The sequence below is a fragment of the Fringilla coelebs genome (genome assembly GCF_963513975.1).
Source record: "Fringilla coelebs genome assembly, chromosome: 2".
NCBI classification, from domain to species: Eukaryota; Metazoa; Chordata; class Aves; order Passeriformes; family Fringillidae; genus Fringilla; species Fringilla coelebs.
In genome coordinates this window covers 89,543,154-89,565,127 of record NC_140029.1, presented here as the reverse complement: position 1 = coordinate 89,565,127, position 21,974 = coordinate 89,543,154, and the positions used below count along the sequence as shown (strand labels likewise).

The following is a 21,974-nucleotide window of genomic DNA, read 5'->3' as shown; positions in this document are numbered from 1 at the left end:
GGGATGGCATCCTGGGAAAAGTGGAGGAGAGAAAATGGGGAGGGACTGAAACACCACTAATGGACCTTGGTACGTGATTTCAGCTGAGCTCTGAAGAAAAGAGAATCAGCACTGCACAGAGCTCAGAAAGACGAAGACTGACATGAATTCAGGGTGGCAGGAGCTCCATCCTTTGTTTTGGGGGAACAGTTGCATTAAATAAAAAGCGCAGAGCATTGCAGGACTTCATGTACAGGATGCTCCTGCCTTTTCTGCTTGTGCAAGGAGGAGGTGCAGCCAAGAAGTAACTGCAGACACAAAAGAGCCTTTTTTCAAGATTCCTCCTCAACACCCCACCCCCCTTTAAGTGTAAGATACTGCTTAGTGATACAGAAAAGCAACGTGGAACTTTTTCAGATTAGCCAGAGCAGCTTCCCATTCTCCCAACATCCCTTCAGATGCAAACAAAGCGTTCCAGGTCCCTTGCTGAGCGGCCTCTCCTGCCTGCAGAGGGTCCGGTCCCAGCCATCGGGGTGCAAAGCACCGCAGGACTTATTCCCCAGCTGATGGTAACCGGCACGGTAGCCAGGTGCGAAGCACCTGCAGACTGTTTTGGAGACCGCCATCAGCACCGTGACCCCTCTGAGCCCCGTGGGGAGAGCTGGCGTGGCCAAGAGGTGACACTGCGTCCTGGGACTGTCTGTAAGATGGTGGCTACCCCTTTCCCCTTACCCCTCCTAATTGATGTACTTTAACTCATGCACATCCTATTAGACGTGGCAGTTTTATGTAGCAACTTGTGACTCCCTTGCCCCCGCGTGCGTGTTCTGATTTCACAGTTGTATCTCTCGATTGGTCCCCCATATATATATATATATATTTACTTAACCATTAAAGGAAAAAACAACCAACAACCCGGCTATGGAAAAGAAAAAAAAACAACCACCCAAACGATGTTCCCCACGCACTCCCGAGCCCTGACACACATTCTAATAATTTATATATATAAATATATATATGAAGCTCTTAAAAAAGGAAAAAAAAAGACAAAAAAACCCTTTCAGAAACGGGACTCTGGTGTGTTCATTTCTTTTCAGTGGGGCCGGGGGAGGGAAGGGTAGAAACACTCGCGGTGAGAAGTGGGAGAGGCTGGAAGTGGGCACCGCCTCGGGAAAGGCGTGCGGGAGCCGCTGGGCTGGAGCCCGGCCACGGCGGGGAGGGGCGGGGCGTGCGCACCGCGGACCAATGAGAAGCGAAAAATCTGCATACGGTCCGGGCGGCACGACGGGGCTCGTTCTGCGGCGCCGGAGACCGCCGGTATCGGCTTTGAGCGGGGCAGGCGGGCGGCACCGGGCCGGGGACCCGCGGGGAAGACGGCCCAGGAGAGGAGCGGCCCTCGCCCTCACCTAGGGGTGGGTCGGCCCGGAGCGGGTGCTCGCCCGTGCAAACGCCTAAGCAGTGATTTCAGCTCTTTTAGAATTTGTCCAGCAGGTTTCCCGCGCTCGCGGGAAGCCGCTCCCATAGAGCGGTGCAATGGCAGAACGGGGCGGGGAGGCGCAGGCGCGCTGGTGTCGGGCCGGGCTGCCGCCGCTGCCCGTTGCTGTGGGGCCGCCGCCGCGGCTGCCCCGCCGCGTCCCATGGCGGCCTCCGCGCAGCCCTCGGTGCCGCCGGCGCTGAGCGCGGAGCAGGCGAAGGGTGAGTGCGTGCGGTTCTGTGTGCCGGGCGGGCCGGCGGCGGAGTGCCCGTGTCGCGCGGCTGGATGCGGGAGGCTGGCGGGCGGCTGAGTGCCCGTGTCCCACAGCGGTGCTGGCGGAGGTGATCAAGGCGTTCGGGGCGCCAGAGAACGCGCAGCGCATGGAGGAGGCTCGGGACAACGCCTGCAACGACATGGGCAAGATGCTGCAATTCCTCCTGCCCGTGGCCACCCAGATCCAGCAGGACGTGATCAAGGCCTACGGGTTCAGCAGCGACGGCGAAGGTGGGTTGTTCCCCCGCCGGGCGGGATGCTCCGGGCCCGCCGGGGCAGCGGGGCGTCCCGCCCACCCCCTTCCCTTGCAGGCGTCCTGAAATTCGCCCGGCTGATCAAGTCCTACGAGTCGCAGGACCCGGAGATCGCCAGCATGTCCGGCAAGCTCAAGGCCATGTTCCTGCCGCCCATGACGCTGCCGCCGCACGGCGCCGGCACCGGCGGAGTTGCTGCCTCCTGAGCCCGCGGAGTTCTCCCGGTGCTCCGGCTGGTGCCCCGCTTCCAAGGTGCAAGTCCTGTCAGCCCCTGGGAATGGGGCACTGAACAAGGGAGACGCGGTCCTGGAAGGAACGGGATGCTTCGTGCCCGCTTGTGTGTCTGCTCGTGAATAAAACGTGTGTTGAAAATGCCCGTGTTTTATGAATGGCCGTGAGCTCAGCACTGCTGCTCCCTGGTGCAGAGGCAGGTACAGCGGTGCTCTCCACATGACACTTGTGACGCTCTTTTGGGACGCCCAGTATGTACCGTGTTCTGCAAAAAGGTTTGTGCAGAGCCTCAGTGTGAAGCCCGCGGATCTTATATCAGAGAGACAGGTATTAAGCACTTTACAAAGGCAAGCATTTTCAGACGTGCTGTTTGAAGCATACTAGGAAATGTGTCCCTCAACACGGTTAGTGCTGTTCAGCAAGTGTTGTAAATGGCATTGAGGCCCCTGTCCCAGCAGGGTCAGTGCTAATTTACTCCTGCCCCCAGAGTCTGTGGCTGCCTTGTTTTTTGGCTGAATGTGCAATCCAGCACATTATCCTTAGTGAAAAAGGCGGCGGAGAGATGAAGCAGGGAGCGGCTGAGCGTGGGAGGGCTGGGCTTGCCCCGTTTGGCTGCAGCCTGGATTAGAACAACATAAACAACATAAAATTTGTATCTCACCTTTTTTTTTGGACTGCAGACGGATCAGCCTAGTGGTGCAGCCTTACTCCTTTGCAATGTTTTCTTTCCAGTGTCATTCAGAGGGACATCTGGTATGTCTGCTTGTAGCCTCCTGCCCTTTGTCCCTGTTGTCCTTGGAAGAATTGAAGTCTTTGGCGACAGGAGTGGGGGGAAAAGGGCTGAGAGTGAAGGAGCCAGGCCTGGGAGAGCAGGGAGCTGCAAGCCAGGTGTGAGGGAGCTGCGTCGGGCGTTCTGTGCTCTCAGTTACAAAGCGGGCAGGAATGCAGCCAGCGAGGGCGTGAGCTCAGTGGATGGGAGGCAGGAAGAGCAGTCGGTCCCTTCCGTCTCCATCTACCTCTCCGAGCCTGGCCTTGGCCTTCCCCCACCCCTTTGATTATTCATTAACTGCAGTCCAGGAAGTGCTTTGCAAATGGTGAAAATTAAGCCCGCGGCTTGAGGCCTGAGGTTTGCCTGACCTGGAGCTACCTCCTTCTTATTCCGCCTGGGAGCAGGCGGAGTTCGGGGCTTCGCCTGTGCGGATCGGGCTCAGGTGAGTCACGGGAGGTGCTGCACCCGCAAGCGCTGCCAGCTGCTGCTCCAGCACCCCGGCACTCACCGCCATGAGCATCCAGCCCTGCCGCCAGGGTGCCAGGCCACCTCTCCTCTCTCCAGGTCTTTGATCTCTCTCCCAAATCCGTTTCAAGATCCTTTCTTGGTAATTCCAATATTGCTTTATTTTCTTTAGTAGGACCCCCTTGGTTGAGGGCTGTGGTACTTCCTCCACCAGCTCCTGTCAGTCCTCCATCAGTGGGGATCTGAGAGACAAGACCCCGATGCCATCCCGTGGGTGAGTGCTGTGAATGCTAGTTAGGGCAAGAAAACAAGAGTTGTTGGTGAGAAAAATAAAAATATCAGCAGTAGGAATCAGGCACAGAAGAGAAAAAAACCCAGTTTCTAATAGGAGCTGCCTATTAGAAGTAGCCAGAGGGCTGAACCTCTGGTAGGGGTAGCCAGAGGATTGGAGCTCGCTGTGCTTTACATTGTTGTTCCTTCTCACTTTGATAACAAGCAAGCAGGGTTTGTGATGCCCAGTCTGCTGCAGTTCCTCTCCACCCTGCAGATGCAGCATCTCTGAATGGTTTTGCAGAGAGAGATGTCAGCTGCCTGGCCTTTTAAATTCTGGTTGTTCCTTTATTTGCTGCAGTCTTTCTAGCCCTTTATGGAACAAAAAGCGGGACATACTATCCTCACAGTCAGTCCAAACAGGCACCCTGCTCTGGAAACTGCTCTGGAAGGGTGTCAGGATTCATCCTGGCATTACTCTCTGGTAAGAATTTGGGCAACCACAGTGGTCCAGCCCTGTGCTGGAGCCCTGAGGCCTGGTGGAGAGCATGTGGCTTTGGCAAGTCACAGGAAGATGGTCCATCTGCCCATCCCCAGGCAGCCTTTCCTCTGCACTAATGACTGAACTACAACAGACTTCTGTACAGAACAGCAAAACCTCCTGTCTGAAGTCATCTCAGTGCTGAGATGTACAAGAAGAAGATTAACAAATGCAATGCTCATTCTCAAAAAGGGCTCCAAATTAGCTCCCCCCAAATGTGAGAGAAGCATGGAACAATAAAGAAGTTATCTGAGCAAGAGGGTGCACAGTATAATGGGGAAAGCAATGAATGTGATACTAAAGGAAGCACCAGCATCTGCTTTTGTAAAGGCAAATGCGGTCCTGTAAAACTGGAGGGTTTTGAGGGACTTAGCAAGCTTGTGGATAAGGCAGGTCTGGCCAGTACAGTTTGCTTGGATTTAAAGAATTTGACAAGATTCTCTCATCAAAGTCTTTAAATAAGGCTGAAATCACAGCATTAAAAAAGGAAGATGAAGATTTTCTTGAGTAAAGAAATACTAGAGAATAGTAAATGGAAGGTGGGAATTAACATTCCATTTTTGACAGCAAAGGGAAGTCAATAGTGGTCAGATCACAGGGACCTTATCTGAAATACACACTGTTCAGTATATTCCCAAGTGACCTGGGGATACTAGTGAGGTGAGAAAATTGGATGATGGTAGAAAATTATTCAGGATAATAGGGTGGGAGTTGACTTGTGAATAATTTCAGAAAGACCTAATGGCAGTGAATGAGTGAGCAGCAGAACAGCAGATGAAAGGCTTATGTAAAACAATGTTCATGCAGAAAATAATACAAAAATTGCATATAAAACAATGACTGTGAACTAATGGTAACCTCTCTTTGAATATAGAAGTCCATGCAGTTGTTAGCTTAATGCTTGGTTGTAGTGAATATCAGAAATCACCACTGATTTCTGATATTCACTACATGACTCACCAGCATTTTGAGCACCATGATTTTGTGCCTACCTTCACTGTTATCTCCAAATTAAAATGCCAGAATTGGAAATATCTGTGAGAGGCACAGCAAAGGTGGTCAGAGGTGTAGAATAGTTCTGTACAAAAAGAAACCCTTAGTAAGGCTGGAGTCTTCAGCCTGGCAAAGAGTTGAGGATGGATATGGATGTTTCAGGTCTGTTACCACAAGTAGCTTGGAGCAGGGGGAGAGAAACAGGAACCACAGACTGATTTTCCTTTACAACAACCAGGTGTTAAGAAAGAGGCAGAGAGCAGGTTACAAGCAAGTCAAAGGAGGGGGTGTTTCTGTAACTGAGCAATGGAGCTCTTTGCCAAAGGGTGCAAAATTTGTTGTGCATTTGACAGTTGACTACAATAGCTGCTAATAGAGGCTTAGGAAAGCACAAGGGCAAAAGAAACTCAATACACAATCTCTGCTCTTGCTTTGACAACCATTTTGACGTCTGCACTGCTTAGTCCCACCCCTGCTGCCCCAAAACCAGCTCAGGTGGCTCAGGGCCTTGTTGGCTGAGTCCTGACACCTGCCAGGGTGGAGGTTCTTCCGCTGCTCTGGGGACCTGTGGCAAGCGCTGAACCCCCTTGGGGAGGAGCATGTGTGCAGTTTTTCCTGATTCTTAATCAGAATTTCCCTTGCTGCAAGTGATGCCTGTTACCTCTTGTCTTTTGATTGTGTCCCGCAAAAAAGAACCTGACTTATCAGCTCCAAACCCCCACGGCCCCTTTTAGGTAGTCTCAAAGTGTTAAATCCCTCCTTAAGCATCTTTTCTTCAAGTTGAATAAACCCAGCTTGCTCTCTGCTATGTTCCATGCTCTTCACTGCATTAGTGGCATTATGCTGGATCCTTTCCAGTTTCTCAGGGCCTTTTTTTCTTGCAGCAATCCAGATGTGTGTTTTTAATTAGCTATTTCATTTATCTCATGCTGTAGATTTGTTACTGTGCTAGCTGTGGCCTGGTTCCACAAGGGATTTACAAGATGAGGTTCTAACACCTGTGTTGTACTGAAAGCCAAACAGTGTAAGAGTAGTCTCTTTGCTGAAATCTCTTGACCTCTTAATTATATTAAAAAAGTGGTTTAGTGGCTCAATGATAGTCTTGTTGTATTCAGTGGCTCAGTTCCATGCTGCAGCCATTTGGGAGAGCAGCCTCGAAGATACCGACTGATGGCTTCTCTGTGGTGACATTTCCCTCCCTTACTGGTAGTTTTTGATTGGATGGCCCAGATCAAAGACACCAGGGTGGCTGCTTGCATCCACTCCTTTCCTAAAATGAAAGAAAGCAGAAGCATAAACTCATCCTGTAAATTATGTGTTACAGGATTTTTGTCCGCAGAGATTACACTGCACCCTGGCTTGTCCTTCTGGAGTATCTTGAGTTACATGGGATAAGTGCTCTCTCACCCTTTCTTATTGTGGTCTGGGCTCTTTGCTACCCTGTTCTTTCCCTGTTCCCCTGTGTCCAGCTAATGTTCAGTTCCTCAGACAGATTTTCTCCTTCAGTGTAGAGTGCAGGGATGCCTAAGTTTCGGTTTTCGTCTGCCTTGGCTTCATATTGACTCAGCATACTCTAATATGCTTTTGATATCAGGAATTACTTTTTGGGACTTCTCTCTGGAAGTTCCTGCCTTTTCTCCCTTGGCAATAAACAACACTTGTTTCCTGTTTCTGCTAGACTGATTTAGGTGCCGTCTTTCTGGTGCAACTTCTACAACTTTGTGCAGAAGTTGTTCCCTTGAGTTGCTCCCATGCATTTAAAATCTCCTTGGTTTTTAATATCAGTTCTAAGTCAGTACCTCTGGCTGCCTGCCTGCAGCTCAGCACACCCCAACTCACCGTGTGCATGAAACCAGAAGCATTTCTAAGGAAGCTGTTGTAGGTGCCTGGGTTGCCTTTCTAGCAATGAAGTTTGGCTTCCCACTCGTCTCTCCTGTACTTCCCTTTGTTGCTGGTTTCTGTCTTGGCCACGAGTTTTTGTCTAGGTCTTAGCTAGCAGCCTGTTCATCTTTTTGCAGGATTTCCCAGTCTGGTGGTACGTGGGGAAGTCTGCAGCTGCTGCTGCTTGAAATGAGCAAGGCTCTTGCTGTTGCTGTGCTGCCCACACCACACGGGGTAGCTGCGATGGCCCCCAGGAAAAGCCAGGCTCCTTTGCCAGCTGCATTGCACTCTTAGGCCACGGCTTAGCTCCCATTCTTTCACCAGACTTGCAGACCTTGAAGCCATTGTTGTGGGCAGGGCAGTCATGAGCCACAGCTGGAAGCAGCCAGGTGACTGGAATGATTTTCTTTCTTTCTATACCTGGTTGTCCAGGTTGTCAGCTTTGGCCTCAGTATGGGGTGCTGGCATTTTGAAGGTCCTCGGCTCAGCTCCCTCAGTGCCGTGTGGTCTCCCTGTAGGTAGCAGCTCTTTGTCCTGGTCTCTGCCTTGATCCTGAGCAGCTTCACTACCCTCTCCCAACCTCCCCATCCCTTTTGAGCTACCACTGCCCGTGTCAGTCCCATCCCGTGGCAGGCTGGTTTCAGGCAGGCACTGCTATGCTCAGAGCACTAGCCTGCAGCACTGGATTCACACGGATTCCCCCCTGTGCCTGTATAGAACATGTAGGACATTTGGGACCATTTGTGTTGCTCATTGGACTTTTGGAGGAAAAGGGGAACAGAGGATGAGCAGAACTGAGTTTTGTGAACACGGCCAGAACCCAAAATGCATGGGAAGGGTCAGCCCTTGTGTGCTAAAGACAGGGACCCAAAAATTATAGGGGCTATGGGGAGGAGAGACACAAAAGGAGAAGCAGAAGTGTATGCAAAGCAGCTCGGGGCTGCGGAGTGGATGGCTCAGAGCGCTTCCTGTTCCCGGAGCCGTGCTTGCCCTGCTGAGTGCAGGCTCGCACCTCCCCGTGCCCAGCAGCACTGCGCAGCGGGCCGGAGATCAAGGCCCCTGTCCAGGGAAAGGTGCATGGAGAGGGTCTGAATGGACTGACAGTCGGCTCCAGGAGAGATACATGGCCAGCTCCCAAGAGGCGCAGGAACAGTTTGGTGTTGGGTGCCCCAGCACAGACCTCCGACTTCTCTTTCCTTTCCAGCGCAAACTGATTTTTCCTCTGTGTTTTTTTGGGTTGCTTTGGTGGCAGCCACTTGGACGCCTCTTCTTTCTCCCTCCACAATGGTGAGGTAAGAGGGTCTGAGACATCTGTGTGTGTAAGGAATGGGACCGGGGAAGTAGGATGGATGAGGGCAAGGATGGCCCTGGAAGCCGTATCTCTTGTGAGGACCGTCCAAAGGCTGGGGGAGGCATCAGGCAGGAAGGGATGCTGCTGCTGCTGCTGGTTTTCACCTAGGGATGCTGACCCCGGGGACCATTCTTCACCCTACAGATCTTTACAACAGTGCCTGGCCTTTTTTATTCACTTGGTCTTGCTTCTGTTTTCTCTGCTAGGTGGTTTCACCGTGACCTGAGTGGGCTGGAAGCTGAAGCCTTACTGAAGGGACGAGGTGTCCATGGGAGCTTCCTGGCCAGACCCAGTCGGAGGAATCAGGGGGATTTTTCCCTTTCAGTCCGGTAAGTAACTTGGACCCCAGCTTCTGTCTTGGCAGTGTTACATACACTGGTTGCCTAGATCCTCACATGTCCTGTGGCATCTTCTTCATCATGTCTCTATTCCCTTGAGTTCTTCTCAAGCTGTAAAATGATCTCAGCTTCCCAGAGTCTTCTAGAGCCTCCCTCAAGCTGCCCAAGAAGCTTCTTTTTCCAGTCATCTCCATTCACAGAGATGGTTTGCTCTGGTTCCATGGTGGGAGGTAGCACAGGACACTTACTGCCCCTTTTCCAACCACCTCATTGGACTGCCTTGTGCTTTATTCCACAGGGTTGGTGATCAGGTAACCCACATCCGCATCCAGAATACTGGGGATTTCTATGACCTGTATGGAGGGGAGAAGTTTGCCACCTTGTCAGAACTGGTGGAGTACTACACACAGCAACAGGGCTCGCTGCAGGACAAAGATGGAACCATCATCGACTTGAGATACCCGCTCAACTGTTCTGACCCCACGACAGAGAGGTACAGGGACAGCAAGGGGCTGCTGTGTCTGTGATTAAATGTTTCATGGCCTCTTTCTGTCCTGCCTGCATCCCCAGAGCAAATCCTGCAAAAAAATGCCTCCTGCCTTTCTTAACCTCCTCTGTGTCCATGGGGGCAGCATCCCCAGGAATAGCTGTGTGTACCTTGATCTATCACAGCAGACCTAGTAGGGATCTATTTTTACTTCTGGTTTCCGCTTGCCTTTGCTATTTATATACTGTTTTTGAAAGAAAAGGTTGCGGTGTCCGGTGTGGGTCTGCAGTGGTCTGTGGAGGGACACGTTGTGTGGAAGCCCTCAGTTGTGCCCCAAACCTCCCTGGTTATTCTAGGCCTGGGTGACTCACGTAGCTGCGAGCAGGACCATGTTCCCCTGCTATTCCTGGCCTGCTTAGTCTCCTTCCTGTCCCCACTTTGCATGTGTCTCTGACACCAAGTTCCTAAATCAAATCAGGTGGCTTTGCCCTTGCGTTTTGCTTTCAGGCCCTTTGATGCAGCTCGGGGGAGCTGTCATGCCCTGCTCAGGGGTGACAAGTCCTTCTTGCACAGGTCCTCCTCGGACACCTGGAAGCAGGGAGCAGAGATGCCCTGGGCTAAAACATCAGGGTACACCCCAGCTTGCTCTGGGTCAGGCTGCAGCAGGGCAGGTCTGCTGCTGGCTGTCCTCTCCAGTCAAGGCCATTGCTTCGTGGCCCTGCAGTTTCCTCCCTTCCTCCTGCGGTTGGAAACTTACCCCCTCCCCCCCTCGGGGCTCTTACGAAAGCTCCTCTCACTCTCTCCCCAAGTGATTTTCCGTCACGTGGCTTTGAAGAGCTGGGCTTTGCCGGGGAGGGAGGAATGGGACCCATTAACCCCCTCCTCTCTGTGGGGAGGGGAGGCTGAGAGACCTCTTTGATGGGCAGGAGGGGCCAACCGATCCCAAGGTGGCATCTGAGCACATGGTGGCCGAACAATTCTCTGAGACGAGGTTCAGAAATTAATGACAGCCGTGCAGTGAGAGTCACCAGCTGCTTCTTGCAGTGCATGAGGTGAGGGTCAGCAAAAGTTACTTGCTGAGCCCAGTCATAACTGTGTGAACCTCTTGCTGTACATGGAGCAACCCCTTGCTCTGACCAGATGCAGGGTCAGAATAAATGCCGCGGCTGCCTCTGTGACTGGGCTGTGGCCTCCTGAACTCCATCTCAATTCATGGGAACAAAGTGAAGTTCACCAGTGCCACACCAGGCCTTCCCTGTCAGCTGCTCCATGGGAAGTAAATCCATTCCCACATTCCCATGGCAAGGCAGGGAACACCTTGGTCAAATGGGGATGCTCCTGACCTTGCGCTAGGAGGAGAGAAGGAGCTGCTGGGTGTTTGCATTAAGGACAGGAATGTGCCATGGATCAGCTGCTGGTGCTCACTCCCATGGCCAGGGTGATTGCTGCAGTGTGATGTGCTCAGAGGATGGGAATTATCCTTTGAGTGAAGAGGTGACTGAGTTTCAGAAAGAGGAGTTGCTGGAATGGTTCTTTGGTGGATCTGATCTCAGCACAACCATCTGCGTGCTGCTAATTCTGATGGGAGAGTTTCTGACTCAGTGGGGCCTTATTTTTCCCTGGTGTTTGAGTTTCTAGAGCACCTTGCAGCAGTAAGGCGACAATCCCAATAATACTGTGAGGTGCTGAAACACACAGACTATCCTCTCCCAACTTGTGTTCCAGGCAGAAAGTATCACTTAACTGTGCCTATGTATGTGTCATACAACGGGTCACACTTGGTGCTTTCTCACTGTGTCCTCCGGTACCGCCCTTCTGCTCCCTAGGTCCCTTCTGTCTCCGCTTCATCCCTTGCACTTTCATCTTCTGCCCAGCTCTACACCTTCTGTCTCATCTGCTTTTCCCTAGATTCTGCTCCTCTTTCCCTCTCTCATTCCTTTCTCCCTCCCTCACCCTTCCCCAGTCTTGCTGTTTTTCACTCAAGGGTATCCACTTCCTCCTGCACCTCCACCTATTTTTTAACCCTCTCTTGTTTTTCCTTAGGTGGTACCATGGGCATCTGTCAGGCCCTGCAGCCGAGTCCCTGCTCCAGGCCAAAGCTACCCCTTGGACCTTCTTGGTGCGGGAGAGCCTCAGCAAACCTGGGGACTTTGTCTTGTCTGTCCTCACTGACCAGCCTAAACCTGGCTCTGATGCTCCAGCCGGGGCAACCGGTGCCTCTGGGACCCGGCTCAAAGTCACACACATCAAGATCATGTGTGAGGTGAGCAGTGCGAGGGCAGGAGGAGAGGCAGTGGTCTGATGGATGCTACCAAAATAGCTGCGCAATTTCTCCTATTTCTTTCATGTGGGAGGAGGAGATTCCAAGGAGAGAATGCAACTGGCCTCAAATGGGTTTGGAGGGCAATGCACCTTCTCTGGGTTTTGATCCACTGAGAGCACAGTGCCATGACTCTGTGTGCTCAGGACAAACTCCTCTGACCTCCCTGCCAGAGGAAGTGCTTTCCTAGGTGGTGCAGACTGTTGCCTTTGGATCTGCACCCCAGCATTGCCTTTTTCCTGAGCGTCACCAGCTTTGTCTGTGGGACAGGTGGAAAGAGTCAGGGTTATGCAGCCTGGAGAAAGCTCTAGGGAGCTCTTACAGCACCTTCCAGTACCTAAAGGAGGCTCATGAGAAAGCTGGAGAGGGACTTTTTACAAGGGCATGGAGCGATAGAGCAAGGGGGAATGCCTTCAAACTGAAAGAGGGCAGCTTTAGATGGAATAATAGGAAAAAATACTGTGAGGTTGGGGAGGCACTGGCTCAGGTTTCCCAGAGAAACTGTCAATGCCCCATTCTTGGAAGTGTTTGAGGCGAGGCTGGAGGGGGCTCTGGGCAACCCAGTTTAGTGGAAAGTGTCCCTGCCCATGGCAGGGGGTTTGGAATTAGTTGCACTTTATGATGCCTTCCAACCCAAAGTATTCCAGGATTCTGTTATGAGTGTAATGAGTGAGACATTACACATCCTTCCTCTGTTTAGAGTGGACGCTACACAATTGGAGGGGCTGAGATGTTTGACAGCTTGACAGATCTGGTGGAGCACTTCAAGAAGATTGGAATTGAGGAGATGTCTGGTTCCTTTGTGTACCTGAAGCAGGTAAGTCCAGTTTCCTGTTTTTTAGGTGCCCTTTGGAGGGACTGATTTGTTGTTTTTTTCTGCTTTATGTCCCTTTCCTTCTTTTTTCCATGGTGCACAGAGGACACTTTGCTCTCCAGCAGCATCTCTCTCTCTCTCACCTATTGTGTTTTCCCTTCCCCAGCCCTACTATGCTACGAGGGTGAATGCTGCTGACATTGAGAACAGAGTCCAGGAACTGAACAAGAAGACGAGTCTGTCTGAGGAGACGTCCAAGGCTGGGTTCTGGGAGGAATTTGATGTAAGAAACTGTTGGGGGACATTATTTGGCTTTTTGGGAATTCTGCATGCACCACCTCTTTCTCCATCCTTGATTTTTTCCTGTACACAAATTTTTTGTGTCTTGTCAATTTGTTTCTGAAAGAAGTGTCTGTATGGAACCAGTTCTCCTGGGGAATGAGTCTCATCTTTAAGTGAACCCAGTGATGTAGAAATGTGCTTTTTTATGGTTGGGAGAGTGAGTCACCAAGACAGTAAGGGCACAAGCCTCAGACTTCTCAAGTCTAGGTTTGGTTTTCACTTCTCTGCTCCCCCACAGCATGCCCATGTGTCATCAGAGCCACCACCACTGTGCCTCCTAGTGCCCATCTCCCTTGTCATACATTGTGACCTTGCCATGACTGTTCTTTCTTCTGCTCTCAGAGCCTGCAAAAACAGGAAGCCAAGCACCTGTTTGACCGTCATGAGGGCCAGAGACCTGAAAATAAGAGCAAGAACCGATACAAGAACATATTGCCCTGTGAGTCTTGCTTCTCCACTATAAAAAAAAAAACCCAGATGGACAAACAGACAATGAAAAGCTGTCCAAGTCATCCCTCCCTCCAAGCCATCCCTGTCCTCCAGAGCAGGTTACAAGGTGTATGGCACTGAGGATTTCAGAGCTGATGAGGAAGGTCACAGCCTTTTCCTGTCCTTGACAGAAGGAGGGAGGGTTGCATCAGACTCATTAGCTTCTGTGGTCCATCACAGAGGCAGAGAGGTGGGAGGATGGAGTGAGATTGGTCTGAACCCAGAGAGGGAGAGCTGAGGATATGAGGCATCCCTGGGAATCATGACTGAGGTGGCACAGGGCAGTGAGGGAGCTCTGTGTGGCTGTGCATGGAGTATCTCATTGTACTGTTCATTCTTTCACTGCACCCCCAGTTGATCACTCCAGAGTCATCCTTCAGGGAAGGGACCCAAATATACCTGGATCTGACTACATCAATGCCAACTATGTCAAGGTGAGATTCTTGAAAGACAGCTGTGTGCCTGTCCAGAACAGTGCCAAAGCAGGGGAAGGTCTGCTGCTCCTGCAGCCCTCCTCACCCTCCCCTGTCTGTACTCAGAACACCCTGATCAGCCCAGATGAGTGTACCAAGACCTACATCGCCAGCCAGGGCTGCCTGGACGCCACAGTCAATGACTTGTGGCAAATGGTGTGGCAGGAGAACACACGCATTATTGTGATGACAACGCGGGAGGTGGAGAAAGGCCGGGTAAGTAGTCTGTGGGTGTCTCTCTTCCCTTTCAACCATTGCTCTTCTTTTTCTCTCTCCCCTGCCTTCTGCCCATCCTCACCCTGCCCTCTCTGCCCACACAGAACAAATGTGTGCCTTACTGGCCAGAGCTGGGCAGCACGAAGGAGTATGGTCCCTACCTCGTGCAGAACGCTGGGGAGCACGATGCACTCGAGTACAAAATGCGGCACCTCTGCGTGTGCCCGAAGGATAATGTGAGTGTGTCTGACCAAGGGCTGCCATCCAAGCCATCAAACACCTAAACCTGGGAACTGCTGGGTGCTGTGATGATGCTGCTGTATCAGCATTCTTGGGGCTGGTGTTCCCACCTGGTTTGGGCTGGAATCACACTGGTGGAATCACCAAGAAGTGTGCAGGAGCCAGAGATTCTCTCTGGCTCCAGACTCACCTCTCCCTGGGACAGAGGCCAGGGACAGGACTGGGTTGCAGTTTTACCATTGGGATGATTTGCTCTTCTCAGGGCAAGGCTGTGCGTGAGATTTGGCAATTCCAGTACCTGAGCTGGCCTGACCATGGTGTACCCAGTGAGCCGGGAGGAGTCCTCAGCTTCCTCGACCAGATAAACCAGAAGCAAGAGAGCATCCCCAACGCGGGGCCTATTCTGGTACACTGCAGGTTGGTACAGAGGCTGGAGTTTGAAGCAGCCTTCATCCCTTATCTGGGGGGAGATACAGAAAGTCTGTCCTGCTGCTTCCAGCTGTACCCCAGGACTTGTGAGTGAAGCATATGCCAGTCCCAATATTTGCTTTTTTCTTCTTCAGTGCCCCCACACCAAACTCTCTACCTGTTGAACCCGTGACTCTTTTGTGGTGTTGCTGAACAGCTGCTACAAGAGGCACATGCTTCCCCAGAAGCAGCTGCATTTTGTTTCAGGAGCTGTCTTGCTCTGACCTCTGCTTCTCCTCTCCTTGCAGTGCTGGGATTGGCCGCACTGGGACCATCATCGTCATTGATATGATAGTGGAAACAATCTCCACCAAGGGTAAGAGGACTCAAAATGAACGGGACTACCCAGTAGGGTTTTGCCTTTAAGTTCAGCTGCAGAGGGATGAAAACTATCAGCTGTCAGAGGGAAAAGATCCTGCCATAGCCCTAAGAAAGTTGTTCTGCTGGATCTCTGTACCATATCCACTTCTTATGGCTTCAGTCTTCCCTGAGCTTTGGCTTTTCCTCCAAGGCCAGACTGCAAAGATACTGAGCAGGGGGAAGAGATAGGAGGTCCATACAGGAATAAAGAGTATGGAAGGAGTGGAAACTTCTTGACTGTCCTCCACTGTGGCTGCTTTTGGTAGAGAACTGGGTGAGGGGGCAGTGAAGATGTCTGTAAGCTTTTCTGGTGCTCCTTGCTAGGGCTCGACTGTGACATTGACATCCAGAAGACCATCCAAATGGTGAGGGCCCAGCGATCTGGGATGGTGCAGACAGAGGCCCAGTACAAGTTCATCTACATGGCCATCTGCCAGTTCATAGAGGCAACCAAGAAAAAGCTGGAAGTTATCCAGGTGAGAGAAAAGGGGCTCTGCTGCCCTGCCCTGTGAGCCTAAGCCCTGCATGCTGCTGGCTCTGAGCCCAAGTGCTCTGTTTCAGAAGCTTTGAGCTAACTCTGAGACCTACACAGACTACAATGGTGCAGTAAGATCTGTGTCCCTGTTCTGCTCTTCTAAGACTTTTAAATTCAGGGGACAAGTTCGTTAGCAGTTCAAGTACCAATCCCTTCTGAGCTGCTAGACAGCAGTTAAATTTTAATCAGTTACTTTAACTATGTTCTGAATAATATCACAAAGTGCTGTTTTGTTACAAACTTAGTTTAGGACAAGCAAAGACTTTCCTTGCCTCTTCTTTCCTCTTTGTCTTTCACATCCTAGTTTTGCAGCTGCAAGATCTTTTCCTGCTATTTGATAAGTGGTGTCTTTTCTCTTTCCTTGTAGCTTGTGGCTGTTTTAATATTCTTTAGCAGAAATTTGGGACTTCTAGGTGTTCTAGAGATTTGTTGCCCCACTGTTGCCTGCTGTACAACGCTGCATTTGCACCTGCTGCTCACTTCTGGCAGTGTGCTGAGCCCAGGCACTTCAGCAATCCACCAACTTCCACTGAGATGCTGGCACAAAGTGGGGTTCAACAGCCAGAACTCTTCCACGGTGTCTCAAGTGCATCTCCCAGACCACACTCTTCTAAGCTTGTTTTCCTCTCCTGCAGTCTCAGAAAGGCAAGCCAAACGAGTGTGAGTATGGGAACATCGCCTACCCCCCTGCAGTGAGGAATGCGCACCCCAAGATTTCCCGAAAACCCTCCAAGTAAGAGCTCACCCAAAGCAGAGACCCAGCTCTGCCTGCCCCTGGCAAGTCTGCCTGCTGGCTTGGCTGGCTTTTTCCTCTTCCTCACTTTTTCCCTGGTTTTACAGGCAGAAAGAGGAGCCAACACTGTATGAGAACTTGGGGAAAAAGGAGGAGAAGGTGCGGAAACAACGCTCCTCAGAGAAGAAGCTGAAAGGCTCACTAAAGAAAAAATAATCATGCATTGCAGGTAGCCCCACAGGGGTTTGAACCTGTGCTGCAGGACTGGAGCTCACGTCCCAGCTGGCCTGTCTTGCATTCCACGCTCTTGGACTGGAACAAAGCCTTCCCCTTCTCTTCCGTGCCAGCTTTCAGTGCCGTGAAGCAGAGCGCTTCCCAGCTCAGCTGACCGACTCCATGGTCCCTTGCCTGTGCAGGCCAGCAGTCCCTTGCTGCCCCCTCATCATCCTTTAGCAGCAAAAGGTCACGCCCCTCCCTCCCTTGCTCCCTGAGCACTGGGGCCCAAACTCACCTCTGCTGTGTCAGCTTCAGAGGAATTCTCAGTGAAAAGCTAAGGAAGGTCCATCCAGGAGCTACATCTCAGCCCACTGCTGTGAGTTAGTTTATCCTGTTTGTGTTCCCTGAAGCCTCAGCTTTTCAAGTACTGAGGTTTTGGCCTGTTTCAGCTCAGCTCCTCTGCAATTCAACAGGAGACTTCCTCCTTCCTTAATACCAACCTTTTGCCCCCCTTATCCTTTTGCTATCTCATCCTTCACCTGGATGCTGTAAATATACCAGAATTTGAAGTGATGGCCATGTTTTCTTTTTTGTTTGTAAATAAACTTGTGTTTGTTTGGCTACCAGGTCCCAAAAGGTTTTCTTCTCTGAGTGTTAGCTGTACTCCTGATTTCACCTGCAGACCTGAAAAGACTCACAAGGATGGCTCCAGCTTTTGCCTTCAAGCTTCTGAACAAAAGCTTTGACCAATTATGGTGGCCTCTTGCTGTGAGGCTCAAGTGTTGGTGGTCAGCAGAAAAGTCTGAGCATGGAAAATTAGGTGTGACAAACTCTGACACAGCTTTTATATTTAAATTCTACTTGTGGGTTTTCAATATGTGAACGGACAAAGCCACAGCTGCTCTGAGCTCATGCTGGTAACACTGCCACTTCCAGCAGCAGCCTGGTCCAAAGGCCTCCAGTGCCCCTTTCCCACCATGATTTATACACACTGCATTGGGAGGAAGGACACTGCTGCTGTCATGTGATATGGCAAGAAAGTTGGTTGGAAGCATTTGGAAGGCAGAGGACACTTTGTGAGCAGACCCTCTTTCCATGTGCCAGCCTTTAGCTTGCCTTAGCCTCTGAGCCCATAGGCCTGTGTGTGCATTTCCCAGCTGCCTCTGCCATTCCATTGCCACTAGAGGAAGAAACAGGAAAGGGGCAGTGGGGAAATAAGGGGCAGAAGTAAAAATGGGTGGAGGGACACATACTGTATTTCACAATGCCAGATACTCTCTTTTAGCAATGGGAGGGGGCTAAAGTCCTAGCCTAAGGAAGCTCCTATCTTTGCCTGAGACCCCTGGGTAGCTTCAAAGGACAGGACCCAACTGTCTTCATTCTTAAACAGCTGCCACAGCCTAAAGCAAGGCATACCAAGGGTTACCCTAAACTCTACCTGAAGCTTGAAAATGAAGACATCTTGTGGAACAAGTTCAGGTTACTGAGAACCTTATTCGTGTTCAAATCCCTGAGCTTAATGTGCCCGTAATGTCCAGTCTACAAAAAACTTAGGCTGAACAAGAACTTTCCTGACTGCACATCAAGAAATACAGCACTGTCATAAGCAGTCTACTCTTCTTTACACAGGATCTGTTACACACAAATACTTTGGGGTGAATATTTGAGAATGTGTTTTCAAAGCTGGTTCAAAGAATTTGTGCTTCTTTGATGCTGCAAGTCAAAACATATGGGTATTAGTTATGGCTCTGATTGCCAGTAAGCTTTTAACTAGGAATCCATAGATTTTATCTGTTCCTTTAAAGATCTTGTGCTTTGCTTCACCAGAGGAAGAAGTCCCTAAAGGCCTCTTTTCTTCCCTAGAGAGCTCAAGTTGGAGTTGTTTGTAAAAAGAGATGGTTGGTTGTAAATAGACACGGTCTCTGGGGTGGCTGTCACGACCATCATAATCATGAAATAGCTGAGTTTGAAATCCTAGTGATAGGAGAAAAACTCTGAGTAAAGCTACTGCCCTGGACCTGGGGAGAGCAGACTTTAGGCTGGAGGGAAGCAGTTGGTAAGGTCCCCATGGAATCTGCTTTAGAGGATAGTGGGGTACATAAAAGCTACTCACTTTTTAAGGGGCCTTTTTTCAAGAGCACAGAAGCAGGCAATTACAATGTATCAGAAGTCTAGGCAGTGAGGCTGAGGGCTGGCTTGGCTGAGCAAGGATCTCCTTCTGCAACTTAGCAAAAAGTGTATGGACTTTGGAAAGGACAGATTATGCAGGGGGACAGACATGCTCCTTGCCCCTCTAGGGAAAAAAAAAGCCCAAGCTCAAGTTGAAGCTGGCTGGAACTATGATGGGCAAAAATAGGCATTTTTAAGTATGTTAACAGTAGAAGAAGACTAAAGGAAACACTGGTCTGTCACTTGATGAGGTGGGTCACCTCATCCCCAAACAGTGACAAAGCAGAGACATTTAATGCTGCCTTTGCTTCTTCTCTGACACTGGTAATGGGGGGTGTCTGGAGCCCTGGGCTGGATGGCCATGGCTGGGGGAATGATGAACTCCCTGCTGACTTTGAACTTGTATGGGATTTGCTGCTGCAACTGAATGCACCTAAGTGTATAGGGCCCAGTGGGATTCCTCCCAGGGTATTGAACAGACAATGTAACTGTGAGACCTCTCTCAGTTATTAATCAACAGCCTTAGGAATCTGTATAAGTTGACATGGAGGCTGGCAAATGTTGTCTCAGTTTTCAAGAAGGGTAAGAAAGAAGATCTTGGTAATTACAGGTCAATCAGTTTCACTTTGGTGCTTGGTAAAACTGTGGAGAAAATGAGTCTGGAAGCTATCAAGAAAAAGACTTGAAAGACAATGCAGTCCTTGGTCAAAGTGTGTGTGAGGTCTTGAAGGGAAAGTCATGCCTTACAAATTTAATAACCTTTCACAACAAGGCTACCCACCTAGTAGTCAAAGGGAAGGCGGATGTGGGGCTTTTATTGGTTTTGGCAAAGCTTTTGATAGTGTCACCATATCCCTCTGGACAGCGTTCAGCACACAGCCAGAGGTATACACAATTTCATCCACACAAAACTGAACAAGAACAAATGCCAGATTCTTCACCCAGAATACTGCAATCCTGGATGTGAATATAGACTGAGGGATGAGACTGGGGTGCAGCCCTGCAGAAAAGGCTCTGGGTATTTTGAGGGATGGCAGGCCCTGCCAGGTGTGTTATTCTGGGGTGTGCTAGGCACAGAATAGTTAACTGGCCAGAGAAGTGAGGGTCCCACTGCACTCAGGTCCAGCCTCACCATCACTGTGTGCAGTTTCATGCTCCACTACACAAGGAGGATATACAATTATTATAATGTGTCCAAAGGAGGGCAACAAAGACAGCAAGGAAATGTGTGACTTACAAGGAGCAGCTGAGGATACAAAGTTAATTCAGCTTGGAGAAGACCAAGGGCTGACCCAATACCTCCTCATCAGGGGCAGCAGCAGGGGGGTGCTGATCTCTTTTCTTCGGTGTCTAGCAACAGGACAGACACAGGGAATAGCTTAAAGCTGCACAGGGGGAAGTTCAGGTTGGATATCAGAAAAAAGGGTAATTTACAGGGTGGCCAAGCTCCCCAGGGGAGCAGTCATGACCCTGAGTCTGTCTCTGTTCAAGATGTGTTTAGACAATGCTCTCACCTAAAGTTTAACTTCTAGGTTGCCCCAGACTTGATCCTTGTGAGTTCCTTCCAATTCAGGACATTCTATGATGCTGTGATAACCTCAAAGCCCTAAATCTTAGTATAGGGCAGCCCAGAGAAACAACAAAGAAGCTCCCCCTAAAGAACACAAGATCTTGCAGTTGAAACACAAGCAAAGGAGAGTTTAGTCAGTGGAGGAAGATTTCTCCTCCTCTTTTCAGCCAGGAAAACAGAGAGGGAAAAAAGCCCAAGGTGTAACAACGGAGGCCAGGACACAGCATAGAGATGCTTCTGTGACCTGGAAAAGCAGGTACACCTACCCTCATCTGCAGCCCTCACAGGCAGCTAAGGAACCAGCCTGGTCACCCACACAGCTGGATGAGGATCCAAACATCTCTCCTCTCTCCCCACACTGTGATGATCTGCCAGTGACAATGAGTGTACTTCTTTCTTTTTCCTTTCCCTTCATCATCCTCATTCTAATTTCTGATAAAATCTCTGTTCCACCTCCCACTACACAAAATAACCATTTTTTTTAAAGTGTACTAAGCACACTTAGACACAATAAAAATTTGTTTGGTTTTTTTTTTTTTTTTAATTTTTACAAATATCTGAAAGCATCACTGAGCAGACAGTGACACAAGTAAGATAATCCAGCAGTGACAGGCACCCAATGAATGGCATTGTCCTGAATTCAGTCCCAGGTTCTCTTGGGATCAAGAGTGAAAGAAACAAAATTTACTAGAAAAAAAGCCTGGTGCTGATGGCAGAAGAACTCCCTCACTTGGCCAAAAAATAATTTGATATCCTACACAAATCTAAATATTAATGAAGATTAGAGGCAAATATCCATGTGGGTTAATACCAGTAAGCCCCTTTGCGCCCTCTCCAAATTTAACTGGTGGGATGAGGAAGGAATTACAGCTGCCTAGAGGCAGAGTCCATTCCCGTAACTGAATCACCACAGATGGAGCAGAGGCAAGGGGACAAAATCTGGCTACTGGATTAAAAACTTCATAGTGAGGACAAACAATACTAGTGGAGGGAGTTCAAAGATCCTCACTCTTATCTTCTGCTGGTCAGCGACGCTGGTTCTAGGAATCTTCAACTTCTTTCATTTCTTCCCTTTGAGTAGGAGACTGTCACTGAAAGGGAGACAGAAGGGAGTCATCAGTACAAGTCACCAGAAAGTACAAGCAAAGCTCTACCAGCTACTCAATATGGATTCTGAGGTATGGGTCACACCCAAAGGATCTGGACTTCCAAGTCCTTCCTATTAGGCAAGTGTTTGTTTTCTTTTTCCAAAGCCCCTTAAATCTTCCAGAACAAATATAACAGAATCTGGTCAGAAGTGAGAAAGAAGGATGTTATAATCAAAGATCCCAGAGAAAAGAAACCAACTCTGGTTTCCCTTCTCAGTTCTGAGAACTCCAAGCTTTCAGCTGCATCCTGTTAGCTCAGTTGGCACTGCCTTTTTCAGTAAACACTGGACAGATTAGGCAAAGACACCAAACTCCTGACAACTCTGAAAGCAGGAAACGGGGTGTTCTCACATGAACTGGAAAGCTTTTGGACAATAACAAATGCATCTTCCCAAGAGATCATCAGCCCAAACCACCACAAATTCCCAAGATCATCTGCCTGCCTCCTCACAGCCCTGTTTGCCATAAGCACAGGATGCCCTGTACATGTGATAGCTCAGAGAAGGCTCCACAGTTACTGCTGCCTTTCCCATGCAAGGCTCCTTACGAGGCACACATGGAGCTCCAATTACTGC

General features: G+C 50.0%; 2 protein-coding genes across 3 annotated transcripts; both read left to right on the top strand.

Annotated features, from left to right (window-relative positions):
- The first annotated feature begins 1,515 nt into the window (after positions 1 to 1,515).
- LOC311166633 (protein C10) lies at positions 1,516 to 2,352 on the top strand. Its single transcript, XM_084226727.1, has 3 exons — positions 1,516 to 1,674; positions 1,781 to 1,957; positions 2,038 to 2,352. Exons 1-3 carry the CDS (start codon positions 1,617 to 1,619, stop codon positions 2,184 to 2,186), a joined length of 384 nt encoding a protein of 127 aa, XP_084082853.1. The 5' UTR covers positions 1,516 to 1,616; the 3' UTR covers positions 2,187 to 2,352.
- A 1,294-nt stretch (positions 2,353 to 3,646) lies between these two features.
- On the top strand, positions 3,647 to 17,201 carry PTPN6 (protein tyrosine phosphatase non-receptor type 6). Of its 2 annotated transcripts, none has more exons than XM_084201198.1 (15): positions 3,647 to 3,719; positions 8,688 to 8,810; positions 9,118 to 9,312; positions 11,350 to 11,569; positions 12,327 to 12,443; positions 12,607 to 12,723; positions 13,125 to 13,221; positions 13,626 to 13,705; positions 13,811 to 13,960; positions 14,065 to 14,196; positions 14,463 to 14,617; positions 14,917 to 14,984; positions 15,353 to 15,504; positions 16,199 to 16,296; positions 16,404 to 17,201. In XM_084201198.1, exons 1-15 carry the CDS (start codon positions 3,706 to 3,708, stop codon positions 16,510 to 16,512), a joined length of 1,827 nt encoding a protein of 608 aa, XP_084057324.1. In that variant the 5' UTR covers positions 3,647 to 3,705; the 3' UTR covers positions 16,513 to 17,201. The 2 variants fall into 2 exon arrangements, with proteins under 2 accessions (XP_084057324.1, XP_084057325.1); XM_084201199.1 differs by lacking the exon at positions 3,647 to 3,719 and adding an exon at positions 8,161 to 8,422.
- The last annotated feature ends 4,773 nt before the right edge of the window (positions 17,202 to 21,974 follow it).